This window comes from Ascaphus truei, chromosome 9 (genome assembly GCF_040206685.1).
Source record: "Ascaphus truei isolate aAscTru1 chromosome 9, aAscTru1.hap1, whole genome shotgun sequence".
NCBI lineage: Eukaryota > Metazoa > Chordata > Amphibia > Anura > Ascaphidae > Ascaphus > Ascaphus truei.
Genome location: NC_134491.1, coordinates 25,965,602 through 25,982,363, shown reverse-complemented (window position 1 = coordinate 25,982,363; position 16,762 = coordinate 25,965,602). Strand labels below are relative to the sequence as shown.

General features: G+C 43.5%; 1 protein-coding gene across 1 annotated transcript; it reads right to left on the bottom strand.

Moving 5' to 3' along the window:
• Positions 1–451: 451 nt before the first annotated feature.
• On the bottom strand, positions 452–15,239 carry TNNT2 (troponin T2, cardiac type). Its single transcript, XM_075613966.1, has 13 exons — positions 15,134–15,239; positions 14,005–14,053; positions 12,632–12,645; positions 11,160–11,198; positions 11,006–11,035; positions 10,331–10,352; positions 9,790–9,850; positions 9,394–9,510; positions 8,910–8,987; positions 8,712–8,822; positions 8,077–8,186; positions 2,335–2,425; positions 452–557 (listed from the first exon to the last, which is right to left on the bottom strand). The coding sequence occupies exons 1-13, from the start codon at positions 15,210–15,212 to the stop codon at positions 513–515; spliced, it is 846 nt and encodes a 281-aa protein (XP_075470081.1). The 5' UTR covers positions 15,213–15,239; the 3' UTR covers positions 452–512.
• Positions 15,240–16,762: the final 1,523 nt, after the last annotated feature.

Here is a 16,762-nt window from a genome sequence, read left to right as displayed (position 1 = left end):
TGTATAACATCATATATACTGTGCTATAATGTGCATATACTGTGCTGTATACAGTCCTATATGTTTATATGCTGTGCTTATTGTTCTGGGTGTTACAGTGCAGTTTACAGTGACTGCAAACGTGTACCAGAGACTCACCTCTTACTGCACAGGGAGGACAGCGAGAGGGAGAAGGAGGATGGGAGAAATAAAGAGGGGAAGAGAGAAATTAGGCACATTACTCTGATACCAGACTATATGTACTGTAACTGACATGGGGAAAATTACATTGGGGTGTACTAACTAAGGGGCAGATCAAGTGCTGCGAAGGGCAGGTGAAGGGAGAGCGAGAGAAGACTTAGTGGTGCATACTGTTTGGTGAGGTAACAGGGTGTATGTTAAGTAGCTGGGGTAACAAAGTGAGTTAGTCAGGGAAGGGGTAATTACTCAGGGGTTATTACTCCTGTGGAGGAGTAATTAGCCTGAGGGTGTAATTTGTTGGGAGGGGGGTGGGGGGAGTGTTTCAGAGTCTCTTACAGCTTCTGGTGGTCAGTGACTCGATTCCGCAGGACATTAATCTGAAAGAGACAGAGACAATTTTGTGTAACTTGGCCTAGTCGTTATATTGCTTTAAACTGGGAGTGAGGACTGGATCAGTTTGTATAATGGGAGTGAGGACTGGTTCAGTCTGTATATTGGGAGTGAGGGCTGGATAAGTCTTTATATTGGAAGTGAGGGCTGGATCAGTCTTTATATTGGAAGTGAGGGCTGGATCAGTCTTTATATTGGCAGTGAGGGCTGGATCAGTCTTTATATTGGCAGTGAGGGCTGAATCAGTCTTTATATTGGGAGTGGGGGCTGGATCTGTCTTTATATTGGGAGTGGGGGCTGGATCTGTTGTTATACTGGGAGTGAGGACTGGATCAGTTTTTATACTGGGAGTGAGGGCTGGATCAGTTTTTTATATTGGGAGTGAGGACTGGATCAGTTTTTATACTGGGAGTGAGGGGTGGATCAGTTTTTTATATTGGGAGTGAGGGCTAGATCAGTCTTTATACTGGGAGTGAGGGCTGGATCAGTTTTTATATTGGGAGTGAGGGCTAGATCTTTATACTAGGAGTGAGGGGTGGATCAGTCTTTATACTGGGAGTGAGGGCTGTATCAGTCTTTATACTGGGAGTGAGGGCTGGATCCGTCTTTATACTGGGAGTGAGGGCTAGATCAGTCTATATACTGGGAGTGAGGGCTGGATCCGTCTTTATACTGGGAGTGAGGGCTAGATCAGTCTATATACTGGGAGTAAAGATAAATCCCTGTCTCAATATAGATTTATACTGGGAGTGAAGGCTGGACCACTTTGTATACTGGTTTACATTGTGAGTGAGGGGTAACCCCAGTTTGCATACTGGTATACATTGTGAGTGAGGGCTGTACACTATACAGTATGTATGCTGGTATATACTGGTATATAACCTTTATACTGGGAGAAAGTCTGTGTAGTGGTTTATACTGAGAGTGAGGGCAGTGTGGGACAGGCTGTATACTAGTTTGTTACTGGTATATACTGAGAGTGAGGGCAGTGTGGGACAGGCTGTATACTAGTTTGTTACTGGTATATACTGAGAGTGAGGGCAGTGTGGGACAGGCTGCATACTAGTTTGTTACTGGTATATACTGAGAGTGAGGGCAGTGTGGGACAGGCTGTATACTAGTTTGTTACTGGTATATACTGAGAGTGAGGGCAGTGTGGGACAGGCTGCATACTAGTTTGTTACTGGTATATACTGAGAGTGAGGGCAGTGTGGGACAGGCTGTATACTAGTTTGTTACTGGTATATACTGAGAGTGAGGGCAGTGTGGGACAGGCTGCATACTAGTTTGTTACTGGTATATACTGAGAGTGAGGGCAGTGTGGGACAGGCTGTATACTAGTTTGTTACTGGTATATACTGAGAGTGAGGGCAGTGTGGGACAGGCTGTATACTAGTTTGTTACTGGTATATACTGAGAGTGAGGGCAGTGTGGGACAGGCTGTATACTAGTTTGTTACTGGTATATACTGAGAGTGAGGGCAGTGTGGGACAGGCTGTATACTAGTTTGTTACTGGTATATACTGAGAGTGAGGGCAGTGTGGGACAGGCTGTATACTAGTTTGTTACTGGTATATACTGAGAGTGAGGGCAGTGTGGGACAGGCTGTATACTAGTTTGTTACTGGTATATACTGAGAGTGAGGGCAGTGTGGGACAGGCTGTATACTAGTTTGTTACTGGTATATACTGAGAGTGAGGGCAGTGTGGGACAGGCTGTATACTAGTTTGTTACTGGTATATACTGGAGCTAAACCGCACTCACCTCGTATTTCTGCTTCTTGATTTTTTCCTGATGATCAAACTTTTCAGCCTCTAGCTGATAGATCCAATTATACAGACGCTGAGCTTCTGCCCTGTGCATATATATATATGTGTAACTGATACAGACCCTGAGCCTCTGCCATGTATATACATACAAACACATACACACATTAACACTGTATACAATAGACTATATACTATACCTCCACTGATACAGACTCTAGTCTTCCACAGAGTGTGTGTTTATAATATATATACTACCCCTCCACTACCCCACAACACGCACTGTAATGGGCAAAAGGCCTATTGTCCATATCTGGAAAATAGCGCATTTGCCCATTAAAAATAAAACATTTGCCAGCATATACACGTGCAGCGGCCGTTATTCGAACAAATCACGGAGCCGTTTTCGTGTGCGCTGCTGTACTCCACGCGGCATTAACGCCGCCAATCACACCAGGCACAGGTGGTTACTTTGTTTGAATTTCATGGATTGTGTGCAATTAAATGCAATGAAATGAATGAATTGTAATGTGTACAGTGCTGTGCTACGGTGTCACTTTCAGGTGTTTAAAAGCCAGAACACTAAAATGCCATTTTCTGCACTCGCGTCTAACGGCGTTACAGTTGGAAGACATCGCGCGCCATCACATGGGTATTCCGAGGTATACACCGCGTGAAGTGTTTCAATAACGGCCGCTGCATCTGTAGTAAATTAAAGTTGTGCTTACCCCTGCCAGGTTGCAGGCTGTCATCATCTTCGGCCCTCTGGTCCTCTACGTCATCCGTGGGCAGCAACATTAAAATAAAATAACCAACTACTGGCCACTAACCCCTTAATTACCTTAGTGGTTATTAGCCGCTATCATAATTACGGAGTTAACCCCCCCCGCCCCCCCTCCCTGCTACCCAGCCAGGACGCCCAACCATCCTCTCTGGGGCAACTATCCCCATCTCCACCCCCTCCCCACTACCATCACCACCACGCATACAAATGGACAAAAGCACTAGTAATTGCACGTTTGCCTATTTGTTTTTAAAACAAAATAAATATACAATAAAATAACATTTACATAACAGTACAATACATTACAAAGTAGGCAATAAACCCATTGATTGTCACTGTGGTTATGTATATCCTCAAATGGGTATAAACACATTGCCAGTCGACTAGCACCCTAAACAAAATACACAATTAATTATAATACATTCAATGTGTTTCTTAGCTTTGCTGGGATGAAGATTTATGCTCCTCATCCAACTACAGCACCAACTCTTGCCCCACCACACGATGATCCTCAGCAATGTGAAGAAGTCCATGATCCTCAGTTGCTTACAGAGGAGCTTCTCTTCTTTCTTTTCTTCTTTCTTGTCTTTAAAAGGTCCAGGAGATGTTGATCCGCCGCCTCCTTGGGGTCAAATGAGACGTCACATTTGACTGTCCAATGGTACATCCACCAATCCAATTGGTGGATGCACGATGTGATGGCTTCCATTTTTTTTTCAATGATGTGATGTCACCAAAAAGGGAGGGAGGCATCCAATCAGGTACCATGCCTCCCTCCCTTTTTCGTGATGTCACATCACTCCAAAAAAGGAAAGACATCACATGGTACATCCACCAATAAGATTGGTGGATATACCTTGTGATGACTTTCATTTTTTTGCTGAAGTAACATCATTTTAAAGGGAGGGAAGCATACTGTATGATACCTGATCGGCTAGCTTCCCTCCCATTAAAGTGATGTTACATCATAAAAAAGGGATGCCAGCACATGATATATCCGCCAATCGGATTGGTGGATGTACCATTGGACAGTCAAATGTGATGTCAAAGGCCTTCCAAATACGTCTTATTTGACCCTAAGGCGGCGGCAGATCAACATCTCCTGGACCTGTTAAAGAAGAAAAGAAAGAATAGAAGCAGAAAAGACAAAAGAAGGAAGATCTACTCACCTGAGCCTCCTCTGCAAGCAACTGAGGATCATGGACTTCTTCACATCATTGCTGATGAGGATCATTGCATCGTGGGGCAAGAGTTGGTGCCATAGTTGGATGGATGGATGGAGGATGAATCCTCATCCCGGCACAGGTAAGAAACATTGATTGTGTTTTATTTAATTGTGTATTTATTTTTAGCGTGCCCATTCACTGGCAATGTGTTTATCTATGCCCATTTGAGGGTATAGATAACCACAGTGACAATCAATGCATTTTTTGGCAAATGTTTGTTTTTATTTTATTGTAATGTATTTAAATTTTTGGAAGTTTTATTTTTAGGTTGTTCATTCATTGCCATTGTGGAAAATCCTTGTCCCCATTGTGGGTATAGTTTATCATAGTGACAATCAATGGGTTTATTGTCTACTGTGTAATGTATTGTACTATTATGTAAATGTCATTTTATTTATTGTGTATTTATTTTGTTTTGGAAACTACAAGAGGCCCACCCAAGAGAGTGGGAGTAGCGCTACCCTGTGAGTTGTTGGTGCACTTTGTGAGATACCTGCTCAGTACTCCAGTACTCGGTGCGGCCGACATAATGATGGGGATCCGCTGATCCAGCAACGTGACTGTCCACGATGGCATCCGCCTCTGCATTGGGTGGTCTCTGGTAGGAGGGTCCCACCTTTAAGACTACTACCACGCTCAAAATCGGTAAGTGTTTCGATACACTAACTCCTCGTGGTGACGTAGTGACGTAATACGTCTCAGCATATGGGTCCCTACGCGTTTCATCACAGACACGTGACTTCGACATCAGTTTCCCCTGGTCAGTTTCCAGCGTGGTAGTAGTTTACTAAGGACACTTTATAGCAACATAGTTGCAATTTCATCTCATTGCCCTGCTCTGATTGTGGAGGCATAAGGACTGCTACATTTGTTTCTACACAACCCTCGGAGATCTGATGCGGAGTTTCCTGAAGCTGCAGGAGATGTTCCAGATGAGTATCATCTCGTAAGAGATTGACTGACTCTAAATGCTTACATTTAGCTACACTTGTGAGTGTGCTTTTTAATTATCTACTTTTGAGAACAAATACACATAGATTTATGCAATGTGGCACACGCCTTCCTTCTCCTTTTTTCTGCTAGATTACCCTGGATGTGGTTCATCCTTTGAGAGGCTGCGGAGAAGTCACGGCTTTGGATTATTTATTTTCTATTTTTTATTCACATTCATTTTTTATGGACACATATGTTGACTTTGTTTTTTTCTTTTTTCCATGTGAATATATTCTCATTATTATAGTGTGTATATTTTAACACTGTATTTTATGTTATTCACACACTCTCATTTCTATTATTTTTGTTATCTATCTTCAGCATTTACAACCTATCTCACCTTACATTGGGTTTAATTTTATATCTTATAATGTAATTACCAGATATTTTAGAACAAGCATATACGTTTTTGTTCTGTGTGTATATATATACATACATACATACATGTACACACACGTCACAAAAAGCAGGCATACAAAATATTATATATAGACGATAAGCTTCTAGTGTGTGTATACATATGTATGTGTATGTGTGTATAAATATATATATATATATATATATATATATACACACACACTATATATACAATACACCCACTTATACAGTGATAACACTGTATACTAATTAAATAAGCTAAAGTAAATATTTCACAAAACCAAGATCAAATTAATCAGACACAGCACTGCAGGAAATATTATATATTATATATATATATAGTATCGTAGTCAAATACCCCCAAAAATTGTATTTGACTAAAATATATCTATATTTAGCAGTTTTTCTGCAGTGCTGTGTCTGATTCATTTGAGCTTGGTCAGGTGAAGTTAGGGCCGGCGTGATGGCGATGCCATCGGTGCACCGATCCCCACGGTTACAGAGGCCCCGCACTCTCCCCCATGACAATTAAACTGATTGCCAGGGGGCGAGTGCAGGGCCTCTGTAACTCTCCTACCTTCTCCGGTGACATCTGATCTCATCCCGGCATCTCCCCCTGCATGATCCCGTAATCATGGATCCACGATGTTCAGTGGTGTTGCCATGACAATGGGACGTCGCGACACCATGTGGCGTCACATTGCTATGACACCAGGACGTCCTGTGATGCCGCGTTGCCATGACGACGTGACACCTCATGGCGCCGTGACGTCCTGTTGTCATGGCAATGCAACACCATTTGATGTCGCAGAGCCATGATGACTGGACTATACAGGGGGGGATGCCGGGAGGAGGAGATGCCGCCAGATAATGCCGATGATGAAAGTAACAACTGAGGCCCGCACATGTCCCTGCACCGAGCCCTGCAAACATCCCAGCCCTGGTGTATTAAACCCTTGTGTCCTTTATCCATTGTAACATCGCCGGAAGAAGAGTTCAGTGCATCTCGAAAGCTCGCAGAAATAAAAGATTTCGTTAGCCACAGAACGGTATCGTATATTCATTTTTGATTATTACGCTCGGCTAACACGGTACAGATACATCTACATATAAATATAGTATAAAATAAAAAATTAATAGATGATACCGTTCTGTGGCTAGCAAAATGATTTTATTTGTGCGCGCTTTCGAGACACACTGATCTCTTCCGGCGGTGTTAAAATGAATGAAGCCAAAAAAGGGTTTTTACTTTAAAACAGTGCATACTGGAATGTGATCCATGATTGAAGCTTACCCCTCCCCCCTGTACAGTATGCGTTTTATGACTTGAGGTGTTAAATGGTGCCTGAATGTACAGTGAGTGTGTATGTGTGTATGTGTGTATGTAAATATAAATTTGTAAAGCACCCAGAGTATACAGCGCTTTACAAATGGTGTGTGTGGAGTGGACGTGTATATAGTGGTGTGGGTAATTGTAGAAATGTAAGAGGGTGTTGCATTACTATAAGTGTGTGTAGATACTATGTGGTCCCTATTGATCTATAGGGATCGAATTACATTGTATATTTGTATGTGCAGGAGACTGCTGTGTGTGTATTCATATAGCGCATTATGTATAGACATGGCCTTTAGCACTCATGGGAAGAGAGTTCACCTGTGTCAGTAATGACTCATGAAACTTCAGTCTCGGTTTAGGCCACTGCTAAGTGTCCTGAACAGTTGCATACATTTGTATTCATGCAACCATCTCTCTTTCGGTGTTCTAAGATTACCTTTGAGTATGGCAACCCTCAGATCGTTCATCTTATGGCCAGTCAGAGAAATGTTCGCCAACAAGACTGTCACCTGTTCCACGTTTGACACTGTGGCGATGCAGATTCATTCTCTTGTTTAGCCCCTGTCCCCTCTCACCTATGTAGTAGCATCCCCCTGGGCATTTCATGCACATGATGAGGTTCACGACATTGCTGGAGGAACAGGTTAACCTTCCTCTGATTTTGTACTCCAGATTCCTGTGTGGTATTTGTATTGTGCCCGCTGTGTGGAGCATTGCGCAGGTTTTGCTTCTTGCGTCCTGGCATGGTCTTGCCCCGCATTCAGTTGTTTTGTTGGATATATATTGTATTTATATATATACACACACACAATACACTATATGCCCACTGAAACCAACGCAGAACTCCAGTTCATATGTACCCACTGATACACACACCCACTAATACACACACACAAACACAAACACACACACACACACACATATTTACAGGTGTGTGTTTATATACAACACATTGCATACACATACACACACACACACACTATACGCAGACATTTAATATATATATGTACATATAGTATATACCTCAGTTTGTCCTCACTTAGGTTCTGTATAGTTAGTGGTTTTCTTCTCTCCGTCAGAATCTTTTTTTTCTTCTCTCGCTCTGTCTGCTTCTTCCCTCCTCTCCTCTCCGTCTGCAGGAACACAACACTCAGCCTGGAACATGGATACAGAGCCTGCCACCTCTAAGGCTGGCACGGGTATACAGAGCCTAGCACCTCTAGGGCTGGTACAGGGAATTGGAGCCTGGCACCTCTGGGGCATGCACATGTGTACCGAGCCTGGCATCTCTAGGGTTGGTACAGGGAATTGGAGCATGCACAGGGATACAGAGCTTGGCACCTCTAGGACATGCACAGGGAAACAGAGCATGACACATCTAGGGCTGGTGCAGGAATACATATTCTGGCACCTCCTAGGTCTGAAAAGAGGATACAGAACCTGGCACCTCTAGGGCTAGTACACGGATATTGACCTGGCACCTCTAAAACTGATACATGAATACAGAACCTGGCACCTCTAGGGCTGGCATAGGGGATACAGAGCCTGGTACCTTTAGGACTGGCACAGGGGATACAGAGCCTGGCACGTCTGGGACTGGCATGGGGGATACAGAGCATGGCATCACTATAGGTATACAGCAGTATTTAAGTATATACCTTCTGTAGGTAGCCACCGAAGTGCAGCATGTTGGAGAAGGCTTTCTTCTTCCTGACGTCATCCTCCACTCTCTTCCGATTCTCTTGCTCCTCCTTCCGGGCACGTTCCTCCTGCAGGGAGAGAGGTGAGAGAGAGTGCTGAGATACTCCTGCTGATAGTGCTAGTGCAGCAAGCGCAGAGCTGTACGGGATACTCACAGCCATTCTGGCCTGTCGCTCCTTCTCTCTCTCTGCCCGGATCCTCTGCTGCTCTGCTCTCTCTGCTCGTCGCTTCTCCTAAAATAGAGAGAGTATGAAAGAGAGATGGAGAGGAAGGGAGCAGGAGACATACAGAGATAAAGAGGGAGCGAGAGATGGGGGAAGAAGGAAGAGGGATGGAGAGTAGGAGGGGAAGAGAGGAGTTGAGATTAGATACACAGATCATCCACTCCCCTGGCAGTGCCCCTTCCTGGTAGTTACTCCTACCCTTGCTGTGCCCCCTTGCCTTGGAGTGTCCTCGATCAAGCTGCGCCGACGACCCTTTCTGTGCCCCATCCCTTTGCTGTGCCCCCTCTCTTGGCATTGCCTCCCAACCCCACAAACTGGCAGTGCCTCCTTTCCTGGCAGTGCCCCCATCACTGGTAGTGCCTCATCCTGGCAGTGCTGCCTCCCCTGCAAGTGTTCCCTGTGTCAGTCTCTGTACCATGCGCTCAGTCAGTTCCAGCAGTTCTTCTTCCTCCTTCTTTCGACTCTCAAAATGACCCTCGATCAGAGTCTGGAGCTCTGTGAGGTCCTTCTCCATGCGCTTCCTGTGAATGTCCTGCAAGGGGCAGGAACAGTGGCAAAAGGGGTGGGACAGAGGTGAGAGGGGCAATAAAAGAGTCACAATTAAAAGGACTAATGCTATTAGGATTTATATGATCACACATAATCCTAATAATAATTATAATAGTGATGATATTACTACTACTAATTACACTAATTATAATAAAAAATAACAATAATAATGGTAATTATACTACCAATAATTATAATAAAAATAATAATAATAATGGTAATTATACTACCAATAATTATAATAAGAATTGTTATCCCTCACATCAAAATCCACTTTCTCTCCATCTGGGATTTTCAGAGGTATCAGGTTTGGCATAAAGAGCCTGGGAAGAGAGGAGGAGAATAGGGTTTAACTTTTAAATTCCTTATTGCACCATCCCTCCCTCAGTCTCTTTCTCTCTCGATTCTCCCCCACATTCTCTCTCCACTCACTCCCTCACTCTTCCTCTCTCCCATCTCTCTTCCTCCCCCAAATTCTCTCTATCGCTCTCTCAGTATCTCTCTCCCCACTCTCCTTTCCTCTCTCCTCCCCATTTGTCTCCCCCTCAGCATTCTCTCTATCCCTCTCTCCCCCACATTCTCTTTCTCCCCACTCCCTTTTTCTCTCTCCTCTCCATTACTTTCCCCCTCCTCCACATTCTCTCTCACTTTCTTGAATATCACTCTCTCCCCACTGACTCTCCCTCTTTCCCATTTCTCTCCCTCTTCCATTCTCCCCCCCCCCCTCCCACACACACACATTCTGTCCCTCTTTCTCTCTCCCCTACGCTCTCTTTCTCTTCCCCTCTTTCATTGTTACTCACTTGGGTTTGAGCTTTGACGCCTCTACAACCCAACATATGTAAAAAGAAAAAAAGAAACACAAAATGAAGACAGAAAATAACTTGGCCACATAACATCTTCCACCCCCGGTCACCTGCAAACTGGTACAGTATTCCTAGAATTTGGGGTCACTGTCTTAAATTATCATGTGACTTGAGTTCTCCCTGGGAATGGAACATTCAAAGAGCTGAGGGGGCAGGTGTAGTGTATCCATGACTCTGGCTTGATCCAATCAGAGCCCTCTGTGTTTCAAAGCCCCGTGAGTGACAGCAAACTGAATCTATTTGAGTGAGCCTTGTCTCAAAGTCCAATAAGTGACAGCAGCCCTAGACAATCAGAGTGTTCCCAAAGTTCTGCACTACGTGTGATTGAAAGCAGCCTGAGACAATCCTATGTGAGGATCCCCTTGTAGTAAGATAAAAGGGGCTGTGGGATTCCCTGAGCAGATCTAATTGCTTGATGACACAGGTCTAAATTATCATGGAAATATGGCACTTTAGGCAGGTGTCATATATAAGAGCAGCCCTCACCTCCCTGCTCCTCCTCCCCACCGGTGACAAAAAGCAGGAGGTTAATGGCCGAATGTCCTACATACTGTACAGAAGCAGACAGCTATCTCACCCATATACACAGAGGCAGACAGAGATGTACTTTACCCTCCTTCTCATTCGCTTCCTCCTCAGTACCTGCAATTAATAAAGATCATGTTTGGTAAGATCATATTAACGAAACACACACACACTCTCACTCACACACTCTCTCACTCACACACTCTCTCACTCTCTCACTCTCTAAATAGGGTCTACCTACCATCTCCTACCGGCTCCTCCTCTCCTGCTTCCTCTTGCACTGCAAACATGAGAGCCAGTGACATTAAAAAACCCAAACTTTATTTGTCCCCCAAATGTCCCCTTTTATTTACTTTGCAAAAAAACTGAAATATGATATATGTAATATTTCTACATGTCATCAATTTCAATTTAATAAAGGTTACATTGAAATATCCCAGTATTTCACTGTGGGAATATAAAATAATGTTATAAAATATGATATAATGTAATGTAATATGATATAATATAATGTAATATGATATGTATTGTAATATGATATAGTATAATATAATGTAATATGATATAATGTATTCTAATATGATATAGTATAATGTCATGTAATATGATATAATATAATGTAATATGATATAATGTATTCTAATATGATATAGTATAATGTCATGTAATATGATATAATATAATGTAATATGATATGTATTGTAATATGATATAGTATAATATAATGTAATATGATATAATGTATTCTAATATGATATAGTATAATGTCATGTAATATGATATAATATAATGTAATATGATTGAATGTATTAGAATACATGTTATGCAATATGATATATTATAAAGTAATGTAATAGGATATCATATAATGTAATATAGTATCAAATGTAATGTAATATAGTATTGTATAATGAAATTATCAATTTATTGGTATAAAGTAGAGATGGGCAATTGTCCTGGTGTTTTGGTTCTAAATAATTTTCTCAGTTTTGGGGTTTGACTTTGGTTTTGCACCATGTATTATTATTAAAAAAAAAACATTACATTGCAGAACTGCAATGAAATACACCCTTACATTACCAGAAAGCAGGGACATCCAAATCATTATATATAAAAAAAATAAATACAATAAAAAAGTGAGAAAAAAAGAGACCTCATTCAGGATGTTATTTGTACTTGTGTTGCATTTGCATGTCTCAGACAGGTCTGCAACCCTGTGTTTCCCCTTTAGCACTTAACAAATGGGTCCATGCTCAAATGGATGAGAAGTAAAGAGTGACACACTGTGCTCGTTTACATGTCATTACCCAGAATACATAGCTGCAGTGGAGACCTGTTTGAGACATGCAAATGCACCACAAGTGGTATTTTTATTTACTGTTCACTGTACGGTGTAGGGTTTTTGTCGCTTTTTTCCCGCACCCAATAATAGCCTGGTATTTTGGTTCCAAGGATCCTAAGAGTTCTGGTTTTGTATTTGGTTTTGGAATGTAAGGTTCTAGTACAGTAGGTTCTGATTTCACACACTTGGTTTTGCCCATTTTCGGTGGAAAAATATAAAATATTTTACATTTCTAAAACACAAGTTTATAGGAATTGCTATTAAATATCCAAAACAAACCAAAGGGACATAAAGGGGTTAAACAGGGGCACAGAAAGTCAGCGTCGGAGCCATTACGGGACTCTCAGTATAGAGGATTCTCAAATTCTTACCCTCCTCCTGCTCCCTGTAAGAAAGAAGAGAGTTAATATAGTTAATATAGTGCCAGAGACAGGAGGGAGCTATATAGAGCTGTCCAGGCTCTCCCACCCCCTCCCATCTGTGAAAAGGGGCCTCATACATGTGGAGGACGCCTTATAACGTCTGAAGCTGCATCTGTCAGGGGTGGGGTTATGAAGCGAGGGGGGTGAGCTTATGATGCGCGGGACACGTTTAGGACTCTATATCAGGGTCTGCGGTCAGCGGGAGAGGGACCGTGAGACAGAGCCCTAATGTGTGAGCCTTGACGGCTGGCTATGGGACATGAAGTCTGTCCCTCCTCCTGCAGGGTGACATAGTGACACAGATAGAGGGAACCTATGGGACATGGATTCTGTCCCTCTGCTTGCAGGGTGACATAGTGACACAGATAGAGGGAACCTATGGGACATGGATTCTGTCCCTCTGCTTGAAGGGTGACATAGTGACACAGTGACACAGATAGAGGGAACCTATGGGACATGGATGCTGTCCCTCTGCTTGCAGGGTGACACAGACAGAAGGGACCAGTGAGACATGGTGTCGGTCCCTCTCCCCGCAGGGTGACACAAACATAGACAGAGGAAACCTGTGGGACATGGAGTCGGTCCCTTCCCCTGCAGGGTGACACAGTGACACGATAGAAGGGATCTATGGCACATTGAGCCTGTCCCTCTCCCACAGGGTGACAGTGACACAGACAGAGGTAACCTCTGGGACATGGAGTCTTTCCCTCCCCCCGTAGGGTGACACAGAGAGATGGGATCTAGGGAATATAATGTCTGTCACTCCCCTTAGGTCTGGCTTGATGGCTGTCCCATCGGTGCCCCTGCACCGCGCCCCGCGCTAACAGAGGCCCCGTGCTCTTCCCCACAACAATGAAACTGATTGTCGGGGACAGCGTAAGGCCTCTGTAAGTATCTCTTCCCTGGCCCGGCGGCATCTCCTGGCATCTCCTCCTACAGAGTCCCGTCATCATGGCAACGGGACGTCAAATAGTGCCGCATTGCCATGACAATGTGAAGCCACATGGTGCCACAATGCCACATGGTGTCGCATTGCCATGACAACGTGACGCGGCATGGCGTTGTGACGTAACATGGAGTTGTGTTGCCGTGACAATGTGACGCCGCATGTCGTCATGATGTCACATGACGCAGCTACGTCATGACGCCATGAAGTCTGAGGAGGGGATGCTGCACCGGACCAGGGAAGTGGCCCCACGAAAGCTCCTATACCGAGCCCCCCGAAATACCAAGCCAGCCTTGCCTCACCCATGGGGTGACACCGTGACAATCACTGGGTGCCTTACTACCAGAATACTAAGGAGTAAATAATATATACGCACTCATATTCCTCTGTTATCTCCTCAGTGTCAGACATGATGTGAGCAGGAGCTACAGGGTTAAACAAATGATACACTGTCACTTTAACCCATTAAACATGTCACTGGGATTGTCAATTTGCTCTTATAGATGTAGCAGATATAATTAACCCTAACGCAAAATAGCGCATTAAATACCATGTGTTATCGCCTTGCCCAGTGTTTTCAATAGCACTAGTGTTAAATAACACGTTAACAAATCATGTAAACGTGTGAAACAATGTCTGCTAGGTCTGTACATGGGACTAACCCTTTAACGGTACCCATTAAACATGTCACGGTCATTAGGTCACTTCAGGACCTTTAATCCCTGCAATGCTTTGCTGGCCCTGCCGGCAGGGAGAGGGTTAAGTCCGCAGCCTCTTTGTGCCGCCTTATCTCTGGCTCCTGCATGGTTTGAGTGCTCTGTATCTTATCAGAGGCCTGTTTATTAGGGCACTCTCTCTGAGTCTCTCCTTGTATGGCTCTGCGTTTAGTATCATATACTGTAATCCCAGCCACTGATATGTGACATTCCTGTGACCTGTGTGCCTGCTCCCCAGCTGCATGACACCCTGACACTGGTAACTACTTGCCTGCTTGGATATACAGTATATCTGTATATAGACTGTCAGAACTTCCTCTATATGTATATAGATTGTTAGCTCTTCTTCCTTTGTTATATCTGTATATAGATTGTCAGCTCATCTCCCACTATCTGTATATAGTGTCAGCTCTTCTCCCTGTGCTGGTATATAGAGTTCCGGTTCTTCTCCTAGTATCTGTATATAGTCTGTCAGCTCTTCTCCCTGTATCTGTATATAGATTGTCAGCTCTTCTCCCTTTGTTATATCTGTATATAGATGTCAACTCTTCTCCCTGTCCCTGTATATAGACTGTCAGCTCTTCTCCCTGTGTCTGTATATAGATTGTCAGCTCTTCTCCCTTTGTTATATCTGTATATAGATGGCCAGCTCTTCTCCCTGTGCCTTTATATAGATTGTCAGCTCTTCTCCCTGTGCTTGTATATAGAGTTTCAGTTCTTCTCCCAGTATCTATACATAAATTGTCAGCTCTTTTTCCTGTACTATATATGAAGTGCAAGATTCCTTACCTGAGATGGCTGCACTGCGGACAGAGTGAGAGACAGCTGTGGTGGAGAGGAGGGGACACTGTCTTATATCTCCTCGCATACGTGCTGATTAGAGGTAGGGGGAGGCTGGCACTGCTGCTGCTATTCCTGGTTATCACAGGACCACTTAAGATGCAGACATGCCCACCTTATAAGTATATACAGTATGTATTACATGCAGAGAAGCCTGCGCATTTGTATTATAGGCAGAAGAGTGTGTATGTTTCTTATACGCAGAGCATCATGCCTATTATACGCAGATTAGTGTGTGTATCTGTATTATACGCAGAGCAGCCTACGTGTTTATCTGTACTATACGCAGTGTGGCATGTTTATCTGTACAGAGGCGCCAGCCTTTATTCTAAAACTTCGCCCGGCGCACCGCTCTGAATACCGGGGTAATTAGGCGCTATGTTTTCCAACCGTATAGCAATTGACTCGGGTTTCTATTGGGCGCAGAAAAGCGCATTTTAGCGTTGTCTGCAATACTGTCTACAAACTCAAGTGGGCGATTGCGAGCTGTTGTCTTAAAAGTCTAATAGCAATTCAACCTACAGCCGTACAGTTCTGCAAGTCTGTGTGAGTGTGTGTGTGTGTGTGTGTGTGTGTGTGTGTGTGTGTGTGTGTGTGTGTGTGTGTGTGTGTGTGTGTGTGTGTGTGTGTGTGTGTGTGTGTGTGTGTGTACAGTAATTGTAATTTGAAGATTTATATTTGAGGCAGAGATTAACGTTACGAGTTCAAACTGTATACAGTAGTCTGAGGCTCCTTAGCCATACACATAAAAAATATGAGGACACATACTGTACTGTATACAGGATAATAAAGGGAAAAGAAGTACAGTATTACAGTACAAAAATATAACGTCTCATCTTCTTCCGAATATAAAATATTTTTTCCGCTCATGCGGATTGGAACCTTGCTGAAACGCATACTGTATGCGTGTCATCACATTTCTATATGTATTATTTATTAATCAATACTTTTGCTAGGCTTGCTCTTCTTTTCATACTGTTTTTATTGTATGCGCATGCGTGTATGTCCAACTCAGGAAGCAGGGGGTCGCTAGGGGTGATGTGTATGGGCTCCAGGATTCGGAGATTATGCCAGTCCCCTTTAGTTCCACTTCAGCCTGGGACAATCTCTGTGACCTTTCCCTGTAAAGATGGATCTAGCCCTGCTTTTTTTTTCCATCCACTGCGAGGCCTTCAAACACAAGGGATGGATGGTCAATGTCCAGCAATAATCGTTTCCACCGGTGGTCTGGCACCATTCTGCAATTGTCCAAATATATGGGCATTTGTGTCAATTATACTGTAGTCCCAGTTTCAACCTTGCTGCTGACTTCAGGGCATATGAGGACCACCCCCGTCAATGGTCCTTCTACTCCAGTTATTTTCTTGGGAAACTTAAGCTTCACCACTACATATCCTAGATAAGGGTAGCGGGCGTCACTAACATCACAAATGACCAAGACCTCCAATGGTTGCACGGCAGGTGTTTTAGGTATTGATCATACCAGGGCTTAAAAATTATGGATACTTGTGATCCACTATCCAAGAGGATGTTGCATATTTGTTCCTTAATCTTCACCTTCACTCACGCTGAGGGCCC

Excerpts from the sequence above, each read along its gene's own strand:
- TNNT2 (XM_075613966.1), bottom strand. The coding sequence starts at position 15,212 with ATGCGAGGAGATATAAGACAGTGTCCCCTCCTCTCCACCACAGCTGTC. Across the intron at positions 10,353-11,005 it reads GGAAGCGAATGAGAAGGAGG|AGGCGTCAAAGCTCAAACCC; the intron begins GTAAAGTACATC and ends GTTGGGTTGTAG. Across the intron at positions 8,187-8,711 it reads TCGGTGGCTACCTACAGAAG|ACGGAGAGGAGAGGAGGGAA; the intron begins GTATATACTTAA and ends GTGTTCCTGCAG.